At 30.7% G+C, this 16,626-nt stretch overlaps 2 protein-coding genes across 4 annotated transcripts; both read left to right on the top strand.

Moving 5' to 3' along the window:
- On the top strand, positions 1 to 8,838 carry LOC101261410 (uncharacterized). Of its 2 annotated transcripts, XM_010322544.4 has the most exons (14): positions 1 to 324; positions 412 to 546; positions 1,783 to 1,918; positions 2,943 to 3,022; positions 3,951 to 4,010; positions 4,112 to 4,324; positions 4,711 to 4,839; positions 5,337 to 6,002; positions 6,389 to 6,581; positions 6,680 to 6,873; positions 7,262 to 7,363; positions 7,529 to 7,668; positions 7,957 to 8,235; positions 8,325 to 8,838. In XM_010322544.4, the coding sequence occupies exons 1-14, from the start codon at positions 100 to 102 to the stop codon at positions 8,593 to 8,595; spliced, it is 2,823 nt and encodes a 940-aa protein (XP_010320846.1). In that variant the 5' UTR covers positions 1 to 99; the 3' UTR covers positions 8,596 to 8,838. The 2 variants fall into 2 exon arrangements, with proteins under 2 accessions (XP_010320846.1, XP_010320847.1); XM_010322545.4 differs by lacking the exons at positions 1 to 324; positions 412 to 546; positions 1,783 to 1,918 and adding an exon at positions 2,317 to 2,481.
- Positions 8,839 to 11,032: 2,194 nt separating this feature from the next.
- On the top strand, positions 11,033 to 12,479 carry LOC101261117 (uncharacterized). Of its 2 annotated transcripts, none has more exons than XM_010322543.4 (2): positions 11,033 to 11,688; positions 12,145 to 12,479. In XM_010322543.4, the coding sequence occupies exon 1, from the start codon at positions 11,179 to 11,181 to the stop codon at positions 11,677 to 11,679; it is 501 nt and encodes a 166-aa protein (XP_010320845.1). In that variant the 5' UTR covers positions 11,033 to 11,178; the 3' UTR covers positions 11,680 to 11,688; positions 12,145 to 12,479. The 2 variants fall into 2 exon arrangements, with proteins under 2 accessions (XP_010320845.1, XP_004239026.1); XM_004238978.5 differs by having other exon boundaries at positions 12,141 to 12,479.
- Positions 12,480 to 16,626: the final 4,147 nt, after the last annotated feature.

Genomic DNA, 16,626 nt, shown 5'->3' with positions numbered 1-16,626 from the left:
AATACAAAAGCCCATAAAGTTTTTTATGATATTGTTCGTCTTCTCCATTAGACTTCTGCTAAACCCTTGTTTTTCTGAGGTTTTAGCAGCAAAGCAAAAATGGCGAAAACTGCAAAAGCTAGTAAGAGCGACAGTTCATCAAAGAAGAAGAAGATGAAGAAGAGTAGCAAGTCAGGTCCTAAAGCTAAAGATATGAAGCTCAAAGCTCCAAAAGAGAATCCTTTCGAAACAATTTGGTCACGACGCAAATTCGATATACTTGGAAAGAAACGCAAGGGTGAACAACGACGAATTGGTGAAGCTCGTTCTTCTGCAATTGAAAAGGTGAAAAAAATTGCACTTTCTTTTTGACTGATTTTCGTTAATTGAGGGATTTCAGAGTTTGATATGCTAGTTTTGTTGTGAGAATAGAGGAAGAAGACGCTCTTGAAGGAGTATGAGCAAAGTGCGAAATCATCTATGTTTGTTGATAAGCGTATTGGAGAGAATGATGAAGGACTTGGTGAATTTGATAAAGCTATTATGAGGTCTCAGCGTGAGAGGCAGGTTAGTTATGGAAGTTTTCTTCACGGCCAATGGTTTAATTTTGTTCATATTCACAATCAATGTTAGCATAAAGTAGTAATTTTTATCACGTAAGATTTTTTATGTTGGAAAATAGTGATTCTGTGAGCTCTTAAAGTTCTGTTCACGACCATGCTCATTATGTTCAGATTCTTGTTTTTTTTTATAAATAACTGTGAGTACCTCGACTAATTCCATACAAATGTCAACTAATTTGTCTTTCCATTCCATAGTGTACTTGCTAGCTCTCACCATGACGTGTATACGGTAACTCTCTGATGGAATACCGTGCTAGAATTTGAACCATCAACCTAATGGTTGACAAATTTATTAGTAGGTTTCACCCTGGTGACAAGTTCTATAATTAGAACTAATAATTGGTATCCGAAGTTGTAACCTAATTGTCAACAAAGATTAGGTGGTTTTTTCCATCCACCTAAGTTTCGGTCTTCAGTTACCAGGCAGGCGAGAGATAGTGCCTGGTGGAACAGTAGAGAGGTGTGTGTAAGCTGGTCCGAACATCATTGTCATAAAACAAAGTAACAACTTACTCTTCAAAAATTCAACATCTTTTTGGTATTGCCCATATGTTTTTGACCAGGGAAAAAACTTGTTCTCCCTTCATCATGTCAGCATAAAATAGTGATTTTTAGTGGAAAAATAATATAAACTCATTACTAAAGAAAAAAATCATATATAGATGTTAAGAAATGTTCTTTCAATGGAAATCATGAAGATTTAGTTACCTATGCTTTTTTAGCCTGGTAATCTAAATAATGAAGAGATAAGATTAGAACACTAACATGAGAGTGATTTTTCCTTCAAAATAAACAAGCGTTGTCGAATACAAAAGCAAAAGTTGCATGTCTGTATATTTGAATAGGCCCAATTTACACAAGGCAAAGGTGAAGGCTTGACCCTCCATAATGAACCCAACCTTGAAAGTATGATCTGAAATAAATGATCCCATAATTAAAAACAATGAAGATGAAGAAAGAAAAGTATGGAGCCAAGAAATAGGAAACGAATGGATCTTTGCATGTTCATTTTGTTAGAATCTCCACATCAACCATCATTAATTTCCAATGCGCATTGAACAAGTAGTTCAGGTCTTTTTAATGAGATTAATGGTTGCATGTTTTTACTATTGTACTGTTAAATTTTCTGATAATGCTATTGTTGTTGACAATTGTCTGCTTTTGTTTTCTGTATATGTAGGTGAAATTGAAGAAAAACAAGTATAACCTATCAGACGAGGATGAAGAGGACTTTGAAATTGGTGCCTCATTGGGAAGAGATGATTTTGATGAAGAAGTCCCATTTGATGAGGATGAGGAGGATTATGGGAGAGATGGTGAGAATAACCCTTCTTTTAATCGGAATCTTTTAATTGACTACTACATCAACTAACACGGTACTTTTGCTGATTCATGGCATAGTAGCTTGGTTTATGGAGATGGGATTGTAATATGACAAACATGGAGTTATTTGTTGCCTAGATGTCATGTTGAATTCAAATCATATCGATTAGGATACTTTGAAATTGTAGAGGGGTAAACATTTTTGTTCAAGAACATGCGCTGAGCTTTTCAAGATAGACCAAGAAAGTTGGTCATTTCTTTGGTTCAATAGAGTACTTTTTCACTTTTTGAATCAGGGTAGGATAGCTATAGTGTATATTATTTTTTTGTTTGGCCTTCTCTATGTCCTGAATGGTAAGGACTAAAGACACCTTTTTTCTTTTATTGTCAGGTGCCCCTTCTATTTTGGTTGTTAATGCATAACAGTCTTAAGTTTATGTACATTTGAAAGAAACCATAGAGCTTTTGATGGGGTGGAGACCTACTATGTACAAATATCCTCTCAATCCCAGTTTCTTTGTTCACCAGTGAAGTTCCAGTTTGTATATAAGAACTGGTATGCTTGGACGTTATAGATGCTCTAATATTTTATGTTCTATTGTTTACTTGAGATTCTTTTGACTATTAATAAATTATTTACCTTGTAGAAAAATACTCTCAAGTCCCTTATATCCTTATATAGTAACACAAGTTATAGGCAAAGGAGAAAGCTTCTGATGGTTGTGACACTCTTGGAGACTTATACTATCTTCTTGCTGTACTTTGTTATACAAGATACACTCCGTATTCAAAAAATAAATTAAAAGAGAAAAACCGTTGAAGAAAAACCATCTTCTTAAGTCTAATCTGGCTGCTAGCCAGAGCATTACAACCATTATAGGCTTCATAGTTCATCAATATCTTTTTTTTTCCAGTGAAGGTGGTAGTGTTCCAAACCTTGTATTTTCTGTTATTAAGCATCATAAACCATTCTTTTATGGTTTTCTTTCTTCATACCGGCTGTCTATTTCTGTGCAGATAAGTCAGCTATCTTGGGACAACTTAACTCTCATGGATCTCAGAATGCCCAAGCAGGTCCTATGGAAGTAGAGGAAAATGTTAGATGCTTCCTCTTTTTTTGCCCCCTCTTGATGCATATTCCCTGCTTTATTTTGGAGTTTATGCTGACTAGCTTCTAAGAAATGAAATAGTTGATATGCTTCTCCCTCTAGGCCCCTCCTATAAGTAAGAGCTCACTTAATTGCTATTCTGACTAGTTTGGTACTTAGATATAGATGTTTCACCTTGTAACTTAAATTGCTGCTCCGTGCATTTTTTTGAGTCATATGAAAGGAAAGAAATCAAAGATGTTTTAAAGGAAGGGCTGCATCTCCACACAAGATCAAATATTAGTGTCTATCTTTTCGTTTTTTGGTGTTAATTGCTTAAATACATATTAATGCATTACTAGGTGCTTGAATGGATTGGCTTATTTTAGGTGCTTTTAAGCCAAAATAGCTCGAAGCAATTTTGTAGTGTGTGGGTAAATAAAAAAGTGCTTGTAAGCACTTGTTTTTTAAGCGAAAAGCTATTCCAATCAGGCTCTAGATCTCTGCAGTACCCTACAATTGTAAAAGTTATGAAAGGTGTATAGGCGCTGAGATATTCTTTTTGGTTGTGCAGAGAAGCACCAGCTTGGTGCGATTTCATCAATAAAATTCTTTATAATTGGAAAAAATTGTTGTGTTCCAGCAAAGCTGTCAGCTGATGGTGTTAAGTTTTGACTGATGATATTAAACTAGCTTACATACAAGAGCACCAACTTTAGAGGCTGCCATTGAAAACCTAAATAATTTGTGAAAGAGAGAATAAGAACCAAAGCATAATTTACAGAAGAAAACAGGTTCTTACTTTGTTTCTGGGAGCATGCATCATTTTGCGTGAGAAGATAGTCCATAGTTCATGAACATGTCTCGAAATATTCTTTGTATTAATTGCAACACAGGTGTCATTCGGCTTCTGATTTGGTGTACCATCTTATTGCAGAGGAAGAAAAGCAAGAAAGAAGTAATGGAGGAAATCATTCAAAAGAGTAAATTCTTTAAGGTTTGTTATTATTTGATTTCTTATGGTGCAATCTGATAAAGGGAATGATTTCTTTACCTGCCATATGCTTGACAATTCTTTTGTTTTTCCTACATTGTTAGGCCCAAAAAGCGAAGGACAGAGAAGAAAATGACGAATTAACTGAACAATTGGACAAAGACTTTACATCACTGGTGAATTCGAAAGCCTTGTTGTCCCTGACCCAACCAGACAAGATACATGCTCTGAAGGCTCTTGTGAACCAGAACATTTCAGTTGGTAATGTGAAGAAAGATGAGGTACCTGATGCTCCCAGAAAAGGACCTATTGGAAAGGTATAATTGGGTTTATTTTTGATTGCCAGAAACATGGCTGAATACTGTGCATCCTGGTCTTTCCTCCTTTCATGTGCCAGCCCGTTCGCCTTTGGTACTTCAATAGATCTTCTAAAATCAAAAGCGCTGCTTCAGCCTTACCTACAATTAAATTACGCAAGCCCCACCTATACCTACCTATAGAGTAAAATTCAAATAAAATCTTCTTCTCCATCTCTGTTAGGTTATAGTGCATTATCCATGAACAATTACCAATAAATTTTCTTTTGATATTTTCTATGTTGGCCACTTTACCTTCCTAATTGGTTTCAGGAGAAGCCCGACACTTATGAGATGCTTGTTATATTTTTCTATGTTGGCCACTTTACCTTCCTAATTGGTTTCAGGAGAAGGCCGACACTTATGAGATGCTTGTTAGTGAGATGGCACTGGATATTCGTGCTCGCCCATCAAACCGGACAAAGACTCCTGAAGAAATTGCACAGGAGGAGAAAGAACGGCTGGAATTGTTGGAGGTATGATGCATTATGCAGAAACAAGAGTTCCTTGTGTCTCTTTATACCATACATAACAATGACAGTTTTTGGTTCCAAGATGGAGAAAGTGGTTACATTTACTATAAGTAAATTGCACAATTAATTTCTAAACTAACTCAACTCCTTTGGACAAGTGTTTTCTTTTGAGGATCAAGGATCCTGTTTCTATTTGACTATACCTTTTTGTTATATTACCTTGTGTGCTTTCAAGTGGTTGTAATGTATTACTTATTATCTGCTGGGTAATTGGTGTTCTTGCATCATCATTAGTGTTCTTCAATGCCTTCATCATGATACTGCCTGCTGTGTGGTAGTAGTGATTGCTTGCTTTGTGCACTTCACATGGTAATGTTCTAAACTAGAATACATTTAGCTGGATTATTATTTCAAAGATTCAATACTTTGGTAGGGTAAGGAGCATTTATCTTTTGGCCATAGTAGATATTTACGAATCAAAGCTTTTTTCATTTTTTCAGCAAGAACGTCAGAAGAGAATGGCTGCTGCTGATGATGGGAGTGATGAAGATGGCAACGCATCTGATGATAACAGCAAATCGATCAAAGACCCAAGGACTATATCTGGAGATGATCTTGGGGACGATCTTGAGGAGGCGCCTAGAGATAAGTTGGGGTGGATTGCTGAAATCTTGAGAAAGAAAGAAAGTGAACTTGAGGGTGAAGATGCTGCTTCTACTGGGGATTCAGAGAGTGAGGAGGACGATGGTGAGGATGAAGGAAGTGACGATGGGGAAGATGAAGAAAGTGAGGAGTCTGATGAAGAACAAGGAAAGACACAGACTATTAAGGACTGGGAGCAAAGTGACGATGATATTATTGATACTGAGGAAGAGGATGATGATGAAGGTTCTGGTGATGATGCTAAGAAGGTGATGAAAATAAAGGACCACAAGCAGGTAGCTGTCAAGGGAAAAGAAGATGGCACTTCACAAACCAAAAAAGAAAAAACGACAGCGAAAGATCAACAAAGCGAACTTCCCTATACAATTGAAGCCCCTAAAACCCTGGAGGAGTTTACTTCATTGATAGACAATTGTTCTGATGATCAAGTAATTGAAGCAATCAAGAGAATTCGTGCATTCAATGCAATAACTGTTGCGGCAGAGAATAAAAAGAAAATGCAAGTATGATAATCTGTTTTCACTATAATTTCTCTATAATTGATGTTTGACCTTTGAGGCTTTCTCCGTTCTCCTTTTTGTGAACAAATGGTAGGAGGGTTTGCCTTGAATTTTAGGAGTGTTTCACCATTTAAGTGTATTTGCTCATAGTGGTATTTTACTGGGTATGTTGTTGTTGCAACTGTATTTGCTCATAGTGGTATTTCACTGGGTATGTTATTGTTGCAACTGTATTTGCTGAAGTCAATATCTCTTTAGGTTGATAAAAAATGCATGTTGTACTACTAGATGATAAGGTTATGGGTAGTCAGAACTAGATGAGTCATTTTTTAGGAAGGTAAGTTTCTACTACCACGACTGCTTTATAAGTAGCTTGTTTCTTTCATCAGGTCTTTTACGGGGTGTTGCTGCAATATTTTGCTGTGTTGGCAAATAAGAAGCCATTGAATTTCAAGCTTTTGAATTTGCTTGTAAAGCCCCTGATGGAGATGAGTGCAGCGACCCCATACTTTGCAGCTATATGTGCTCGCCAAAGGCTACAAAGAACAAGGGCACAGTTTTGCGAAGATATCAAGCTTACAGGTTTGCTTTGATTTCCTGTTTGTTTCCTTTTATTGTTCTTTCTATCTCAACTTACATTTCTTGACTTAACCTCTTGTGTATTTGTTCCATCCTCATAGGAAAAAGCAGTTGGCCATCTTTGAAGACCATCTTTTTGTTGAGGCTTTGGTCCATGATATTTCCATGCTCTGATTTTCGCCATTGTGTCATGACTCCTGCTATACTGCTTATGTGTGAATACCTAATGCGGTGTCCCATCATTTGCGGAAGAGATATTGCAATTGCTTCCTTCTTGTGCTCTTTGCTGCTTAGTGTAAGTGGATATGGTGTTTCATTTATCTTCCATCCACTGAAATTGATCATTTGTTTGAATTAAGGATGCTGGGATTTTGTTTGGTAGAGTATTATGTGCCGGTGGATCACATATGGTTTCCACCTGTATAATCTCCGACTTAATCAAAACAGCATTATGGACTTCTGGATATGTAGTGATTGTCTCAGCCCAGTATATCTTGTTACCTTACTAATACTTTGTGCGCCATATTAAACTTCTGCATCTTCCCCTCCTTATTCTAATTTCGTCAGTCCATCTTTTGAAGCTAGTTATAGTTATCTTCTCTGTTCTGTTCCTCTTCCTGGTTGATGATTGCAATTACAGAATGACCATTTGAACTTATGGATATCAACATCTTGCCCTGCAGGTAACTAAACAATCTCAGAAGTTTTGTCCTGAGTCTATAGTATTTCTTCAAACTTTGCTGATGGCAGCTTTAGACAAGGAACATCGATCTGAAAATATACAGGTTTGTCTTAACGGAAGGTTCTGAGGTCTTTCTTGTTAGTTTAATTCTTGAAGCCGTTAACTATTTTTCCTTGTCTCATTCTGCAATTACTTTTTATTTTTATTGGATTGTATTTGTGTTGCTTCCTTACGCTTGTAAATTGACAAGCATCTTCTTGTGCTGCAGTTGAATAACCTTATGGAGATCAAAGAACTTGAACCTTTGCTTTGTATACGCAGTAGCAACGTGGAAATCGATTCTTTAGATTTTCTTGAGCTAGTGGATTTACCAGAGGACTCTCAGTATTTCCAGTCCGATAATTACAGGTCAGTTAGTATTCCGTGGACATGCATATGGGAAACCTTAAATTTTTTATTATGGCTCTATGTTAAGAGAGAAATTATAAAAATGTTCGATAAGTCTTTGCCTAGGTCTATTCGAGATGTGGTCTGTCATACTAACTTTTTATTTCCCAATAATATGATTGTCAATAAGCTAGTTGACATAACTAGTATCTTGATCGCTCACACATTTTTGTGGTTTTGAAATTCTACTGCTAATTTTCTTTTCTGGGACTTGCTGAAATTTATGCGATTAAACGTTTCCTCATGTAGGGCTAGCATGCTTGTAACAGTTTTGGAAACTCTGCAAGGATTTGTCGATGTATACAAGGAACTTATTTCTTTTCCTGAGATCTTCACTCCAATTTCAAAACTATTATACAAATTGGCCGGAGAAAATCACATTCCAGAGGCATTAAGAGAGAAAATGAAGGATGTATCTGAATTTATTGACACAAAGTGTCAGGAACATCACATGCTGCGTCAACCTTTGAAAATGCGGAAGAAAAAACCTGTACCCATCAGGATGGTTAATCCGAAATTTGAGGAGAAGTAAGACACTCTTTATCTTTCATTAAACGAATCCTATTACTTGTTTCCTGTTGAGCTTTTACTCATCTGGCGATCATCTACCTCTGTAGCTATGTCAAGGGTAGAGATTATGATCCAGATCGTGAACGTGCTGAGAAGAAAAAGTTGAGGAAACGTATAAAAGAGGAAGCTAAAGGTGCTGTGCGTGAACTACGCAAGGACAATGAGTTCTTGTCCAAGGCAAAGGAAAGGGAAAGAGCCTTACTTGCCGCGGAAAAGGCTGAGAAGTATGGTAAAGATCTGGCTTTTCTTCAAGAACAAGAACACGCGTTTAAATCGGGGCAATTGGGAAAGGGAAAGGGACAGAAGAGAAGAAGATGAAATTAGCTTTTGGTTGTTATATGAAAATCTCATATTCAAAAGCTTCTTCCCACTGAATTCCAGAGTCAAAATCATGTATTGGAATCCCCCATCCCCAAACACACACTCAAACACACACACAAAAAAAACTATATGTATTCATTGTTCCTATTAGTTAACAATATGTATTAACTATTTACAATAGGTTCAAAAACAAACCTATATGTATTCATTGTTACTATTAATTTAAATTTTCTTAATAGATTTTTAATCTCTTATTAACTATTATACACATTATCATTTTTTTTATTGTTAATGTAATTATGATAAAATTTTTTATAGACAATTAAATTTACAGTTGCATTATATTTGCTTAATGGAAAAGGGGTCATATTTGCTCTTGTACTCTTAGAAAAGCTAATATAAGCTTTATAACATTGTCTTCAAACTAATTAGATTATCAAATAATTGAATTTTAAAAAATATTGCATTAACTTTGAATGTCTCCCAAAGGTAACAATCACTCTAATATTGGTTTTAATAAATTGGATTATCAAATAATTGAATTTTTTAAAAAAATATTGCATTTACTTTGAATGTCTTCTAAAGGCAACAACCACTATAATATTAGTTTTTTGATTAAAAGTATTATGAAATATTATATTTTAAAAAAAAACTCTTATTTGCATATTCAATGAAGTGAAGTATTATTTTTAGTTTTAAACACTTTTAGAATAATTTTTATAGTCTATATAACAATAAGTTTTTATGAAAAACTTTTTAAAACTTATAAGCAATAAGAAAAATTTAAATATTTGTATTATCACATAACATATAATAAATTATATATTTTTATTTTTGTCCAACAAAATATTACGAGAAATGTTACGATTGAAAAAAAAACTATTAAATGATCAAAAACTACGATTTTTTTTAGAATATATAAGAATAATAAAAGATATATTAGATGAATAAACGGACTCTCTTTTCTAAATTTTGGCTTTAGCTAATATCCAACATAATGCTGCATATCATTGTTAAAATTGCTATAGTTACAAAATATTTTTCTTTATTGTTAGGAATGAAAAATACATAATGCTAAAAATATAATTAATGTGCATGTTATTTGTTTCCGTATTATATTTATGATTTATATTTGAACTAAAGAAAGTATAAAATTCATTATAGTATTCTAATGGTCACATTAATCTTTCAATAAATCATTGATTTATTTATCTATGTTAGTTCTGGTAATTAACCATGAGAAGAGCAATCAAATTAATTAAACATAATTTAAAGGATAAAAAATTACAAGACTAATAGTACAATTATTATTATTATAGAAAGAAAAGCATGATAACATTTCTCCACCTACCAAGCTAAATAATAATTTACTTTTTTTAAAAAAAAAAGCTTTCGTATGGACCGTCAATATAACAACACTCTTCCGGTTTTATAAAAATTGACCTAGTATGACTTGACACTGAATCTAAGAAAATAAAAATAATTTTTAAATTTTATGATCTAAAATAAAAGTTGTATCGAATGTACAAAATTATCCTTTCATCTTGTAATCTTAAACATGTCGCATGAAAAACTAAAATTAAAATATTATCAAATAAAAAAATTATTCTTTTCAAAATACACTAAAAAAATGAGCTCATTCTTTTTTGAAACGGAGAAAATATAAAAAAGAAAAGATTGATATTCAATATTGCTCAAAATATGTTTAAGGTTGTTCCATATTTTAGGTGGAAAATGGACCCCGCATATTGCAGAAAATAATTGTCTATGGACCATTTGAACCTATTTTAAAAAAAATATAAAAATCTTAACTAGGTCAGTCAACAAAAGGCTTTTCTTTTCCTCGTTTTATTTTATTTTATATTATATTATATTATCATAAATATCTTTTAATATTAATTTAATAAAGATAATTGATTATGTTATAATAGAATTTAAGTAGTAATTAAAATAAATATTATACTAGTTAAATTAAAAATATGATACATCGAGTAATAACCATACAAACTAACCTGTTAAAAAAAAAAAGCTTTCGGTTCATCAGTAATCAGTTATAACTATTTTAATTTTTTAAAGTAATTAATTTATTGATTCTTAACTGTTATGATAGGTTAATTAATTATAAACTATATATAATCATTCAATATATAAACTCTTAGAATTAAAATTTAGTTTCATGTTTTTTATTTTTGGCTCTCAAACTTTTGCTTATTTCAGCATATCTCGAATCAAGTTCAGGGTTTTTCCATGTATTTTCCCTCTTAAGAAAGATACAATCTATCAACTCATGTGCATGATTTATTTGATTCATTATATAATTCTTACGTGATTTCAATTGCTTATTTTATTTTATGTCAAATTTCAACTATTAAATTGATAACTTAAAACGATCAATAACTAATAATTAATATCAAATTAATATCATAATTTTTTTTATTATAACCGATAAGTCGAATTGATAAAGTAAAACACCCTAACAAAACCATGGGCTTTGGTGGAATCTTCCATTTTTATAAAATCCGGCCAAACATAGAGTGAGAATTATATATAGAGACGAAAAAATCGGAGCAGAAATTATCAATGGAGAACATAGAGAGTGTAGCAAAAGCTGCAGTGGAGAAATTGAAGGAGATGAATATGGTGGAAAACGCAAAGGAGATCGTCTTAAAAACGACGCCGTCGTTTGTATCGGAATATGCACGGATCTTATTCAATTGGTTATCGGGAAATTTGAAGCAGATTGCCGTGAAAATGATGCCGGTCGTGCGAATTTCATCCGACTGGCTACTGAAAAATACGAAGGAGATTATCGTGAAAACGGCGCCGTTTGTACGAACCTCATCTCACTGGTTACTGGAAAAAGCTCCTCCACTGAATTCGATCCGAGAAACTCCACTGTATATCTCCATTCCAATCGGATTTCTGCTGATTTTGTTCCTCCGCCGGTGCTTCAGCGGCGGCGACGGCGGCGGAAATGGGAAGACGATGAAAGCTCCGGGAAGGAATAATGTAAGGATACAAAGGCGTGATTTTGAAAGCAGTCCTAAATCCTATTTCCGCAATCTCCGCTCGCGGAAATAACTAATTTCGGTATTATTATTATTTGATATTTAATATTTTCAAAGTTTGAATTTAAAGTATCTTGATATTATAATCATGTATACTATGTGTTTGTATTTTGATATTTATAAATATATTTTATTTTAACATGAAATTATCGTTCAAATTGAAACGAAAAAAAAGTATTAAATGAAGCGTGACATTACTTAAATTCATCTACCATCTAACAAGTTGTCGCTTTATCAACGGTATCGATCCAATAATTAATATTGTTGGATGAAAGTTAGGTGGTAGAAATTAATATCAAACCTTGTGAAATTGTTTAAGTACACTATCGATCTGAAAAGTTTGTATCAAACTAGAAAGGCGAATTAGACTTTGAATCGAAGAGTGAAGGTGAAATTTATGTATATTTTTTTTTTTTTTTATAGAGTTTTGTGAAATTACGTTAAATATATTGTTGTTGTTTTCATCGTTGTAAGCAAGAGTGATGGAATTTGGAAGAGGTGAATTGAAGGTAAGAGGCAAAGCAGTAATTGAGAAGATGAAATCAATAGAAGATATTTTGAAGATGTTTATGGAATCCCCAGTAGGATTTGTCATTTCAATTGGGTTGATGGTGATTTTGTTGTCCTTAATTTGTCGTTGCTGCTGCAGAGAAAATAATAAAAGGAGAAATGTAATTCATCGTCGTAGAAAATATTATCGAAGTTAATAACAGAGTTAAAAAATTTTAAAAAATTAAATGTACTAATATGTATTAAGAGGGTATTTTACGAGTTTGTATACCAATAATAAATATTTTTGGTTTTTTTTTTTAATTTGAAGTGTTTTTATTTGATCATAAATTTTTGATATTCGATAAAATGGGTAAAAAAAAAATTAAAATTGATGAGTAGAAATTTGAAATTTGAAAATTAAAGTGTGTTTTAGGATTCTTCATTATTAAGGTACCTTATTTTGTCCTTTTTCTCTTTTGGTTCAATTACTTTTTGGTGACAATGTAAACAAGAACTATTTTGAATTTCTAAAAATATGATTTACTACAACCATGCTCACAATAATCTTGGGTAAATTTGATAATTTTATGAAATCTTTATGTTAAATTTTTTATTTACGTGAAATCTTTGTAAAGTTATTTTTTTCAATTATGAAATGTGTATATATATATAACCTAGCTTGAGTAATTACATCTCATTTGGGTTGATTTCTTTCAAGTATATATTAGTTTTTAAATATTTTTTTAAGTATTATTTGAATAAATTAAAGGAAAAATTTTAGAGACATCTTTCTAAGTTTCGCTCTATAATATTCATTTCCTATTTAATTTACGATATTACGTCTATCTCCCATATTTTTATTTTCTTGTAACCATTTCTTAAACTTATTTAAAATAAATATAAATTAGTAACTACTCGATTAACTAGGTCCACAAGGGATAATAAATTGCAATACAAAACTCACATACAATACTACTACAACAAATATAATTTTTCGCAGTAATATATATTAATATTAATAAAAATATTAAAATTTTTATAGACTTTAAAAACATATACAGAGAATGTCAATTGTCATTAAAAATACATATTTTTAATTACCGATCATTTTTTATATAATGTATATGGGTAAAAAGAAAAAATACATAACATAATTAGGTAACTTAATAATGAAGTAAATTTCTGTTCATGCACTAATAAAAGAAGTCATTGGATAGTCTTTCAAAAAGAGAACGCTTTTATTCGTCAAATTAAGAATCTTTTGGAGATGAAAATATTATTTAATGGTGTTGTGATTAAGAGTTAAAGTTATTTATATATTATATTCTTGCTTAGTATATATTGTTTTAATTAATTTTTTACTTCTCTATTATTATTTAACTATCAAATAATTTCTAATTACTTGTTCATTTTAACAAATTAAGAAAAAATAAAATATTTTATATATTATATCCTTAATTAATATTACTTTGGAAAAAAAGCAAAATTTCTTAATAATATTTAATTTTTTAATTCATCAACTTTGTGATTAATATAAATTCACAATTTCAATTATTAATTTCTTAATGTTCCAATTTTCCAATCGACAACAGGGGAAGCGAAATAGACATTCAATGACATTAAATATATTCTTTCTCGATTATTCAAATAAAATAATTACTCCTTAAGAAAATATATTTATTTAGTTATATTAATTATATTAATTTTGTTTTGAAATTCAAATAAAAAATGAAACAGGAAGGATTATTAATATGCTTGTCGACTGTCTAATTAACTTTTACATTGTAGGTTACAAAAGAATTATTAATATTGATTTTTTTGTAATTTAAAAAAAATTCTATTTTCTGTTGGAAAAATATTGGTACAGTGAAAAAATGAATTTTGAACTTAATAAAAAAAAATAGCTAAGTTTTTTTCTTTTATCATCATTATTGTCTATTAATTTTATAAATTCTCAAAATATTTTATTTTTCGCGCATCGAATTAATGTATCAACACATTTAATCAATGTTTCTTACACATATGATTAATATATTTTGTGTATCACATTAGTGTATCATGTATAAAATGTATATTAAATTAGTATATTTGTATAAAATATAATGTATTTTATTTAACAATTAATATATTATGTTTATTAAATTAATATATTAACACTTATATTATATTATTATATCAGTTTGGAGTTTCTGTAATTATAAACTTATAATAAAGAAGTAGTAATTTATTTAAAAGTAATTTCTGTCTTTTACCCTCAAATAGTTACTCTCCTTTAAGAAAATATATTTATTTAAATATATTAGTAATAAATGAATGATAAAGTGAGCATTATTTGAGGTAAAACGTATGAAAAAATGATCAAAATAATCCTTAAATAGATAATGATTATTTTGCACTTTGATTGAAATGTAAGATAGAAAAGTGTTCATTTTGATCTTTTATCTTAAATCTAATAAATTTTATAGATAAAAAAAGGCATAATATATATATATTAGATTTTAAATTTGGTTTTAAATTTTAATTTTGATCTTAAATTTTCATAGTGTACAAATAGGCATTTTAACTATTCCATTTTTCAGTAAATAAACACGCGATTTCTACCTGGAAAAATGCGTGAAATGACAATTCTATCCTTAATGAATCTCTCTTTTATATTAATTAAAATTAATTTTAATTTTTTTTTTAGTTTCAAAATGACATGTAAGATATTTTTTTTTATAAAAAAAACACGTAAAATATTTAGTCAGTTGACAGCCACTGATTGGCTCACTAATACACGTGGGAGCATTTGCATTTCACGCATTTTGGCTTCAAAAATCGCGTAATTATTTATTGAAAGATAGGATAGTTAAAGTGTCTATTTGTGCACTATAAAAGTTTGAGCTCAAAAGTTAAAATTTAAAAATAAATTTAAAATTTAATATGTGTATTATGCCTAAAAAAAATTTTATTAAATTGTACTATGGATCGTGCATGATTAAGAAAACTCAATAATGTCTTCTTTATTGATTCCAACTCGATAAAATCTGATGATAATCACTTTTTTTTTCTACAATAATTTTTTTCTTTTTCCTAATATATTATTCCACAAACCTAATATTCATATATGTTAAATTACAAGAGTGAAAATTAGAAAATTATGTTAGAAAAAGCAGATACGACAGATGTTAGAGTATTTAATGAATTTTTTTTTTGAGCTAACAAAGAGAACAATGACAAATTCTGTTAAATTGATCCATAATTAAATATCGATACACATTTCAATCTAGTGAAATAATATATTATAGACCAAAATAAACTATTACTCATACATTTCGATATTTTTTCCTCCCAAATATAACAAGTAATTAAACGTGAACGAAGATAGTAGTAGTTACTAATATACATCATTACAAAAGGTTGTGCTCATTGTAGATTGTAGATCTTCATCAATTAGCTAGGCAAGCATATCACAAGGAGCTTTCATCTTCTTGTCAATAGGTTTTTTGCTTCTCAAGCAACATAAAAATATATATATATATCTCATCATCATGATAATAAGTTTTTTGCTTGATCTCTCACAATATATAAAGAGATCTTTCACGCTCTTCCAACAATATATAAAGAGATTTTTCACAATCTTAATCATCATAACACACGCGATTTTGAGATGATCCATTATACTGAAAAGTATTCCGATTCGAAAGTAGAAAAAATATAGGAAGATAGCTAGAATTACCGCTATTATGAGAAAGGGTAAAGCTAAGTGAAACCAATTCATAAGTTGTCCACAAAAATTCTTCACTAGCCAAGTGAAATTCTCAAGTGTTAGTAGCACTTCACCACCATTTCTTTTTAGTATTTCTAGTACTTCATAACCAAAAAATTGTATCAATTTACCACAAAACTTTATCATAATGAGTAAGGCTTCCCTCAATATCTCCATCACAAAGCTTATTATTTCAGCCAAAACCATTTCTATTTTTTCTATTTTGAAAGAAAGAAATAGATTTTTATTATTAGTAAGAAAGTATGATCTCTCTCTCTCTATAAAATAAAATTTTGTGTCTATTTCAAAGTATTTTACATTCTACATTTCTTTTAGTCTAATGGCATGTTTGTGGGACACATCTTCCACCCAACTTTTTTTTTCTTTTTATATTTATTTTTCTTTTATAAAATCGTTGCCTAGACAGTGATTTTCTTTTTTTTTTAAAAAAAATTTATAAAAAAATTAAAAATCGCTTCCTAGGTAACGATTTTTTTTTAAAAAATAAAAAATTACTAAATATTGAAAATCACTGCCTAAGTAGCGATTTCAATTTTTTTAAAAAAAAATTCACATTTTGCAAAATCGTTGTAGTGACAACGATTTTGCTTTTTCCGGTGGAGTAAATCGCTGTTGTTCCAGCGATTTTATCATTTTAGTTAATATAAAAATTTATATACCTTTTATAATTTTTGTTAATATTTTGTACCCTATAAGCTC

Source organism: Solanum lycopersicum, chromosome 5, assembly GCF_036512215.1.
Source record: "Solanum lycopersicum chromosome 5, SLM_r2.1".
Classification (NCBI taxonomy): Eukaryota; Viridiplantae; Streptophyta; class Magnoliopsida; order Solanales; family Solanaceae; genus Solanum; species Solanum lycopersicum.
This window is presented reverse-complemented; position numbering and strand designations above follow the sequence as displayed.

What these genes read in the sequence shown, in the direction of transcription:
- LOC101261410 (XM_010322544.4), top strand. Translation starts at nt 100, where the DNA reads ATGGCGAAAACTGCAAAAGCTAGTAAGAGCGACAGTTCATCAAAGAAG. An exon ending in AACGGCTGGAATTGTTGGAG is followed by an intron (nt 4,840 to 5,336) that starts GTATGATGCATT and finishes TCATTTTTTCAG; the next exon opens with CAAGAACGTCAGAAGAGAAT. An exon ending in ATCGATCTGAAAATATACAG is followed by an intron (nt 7,364 to 7,528) that starts GTTTGTCTTAAC and finishes CTTGTGCTGCAG; the next exon opens with TTGAATAACCTTATGGAGAT.
- LOC101261117 (XM_010322543.4), top strand. Translation starts at nt 11,179, where the DNA reads ATGGAGAACATAGAGAGTGTAGCAAAAGCTGCAGTGGAGAAATTGAAG.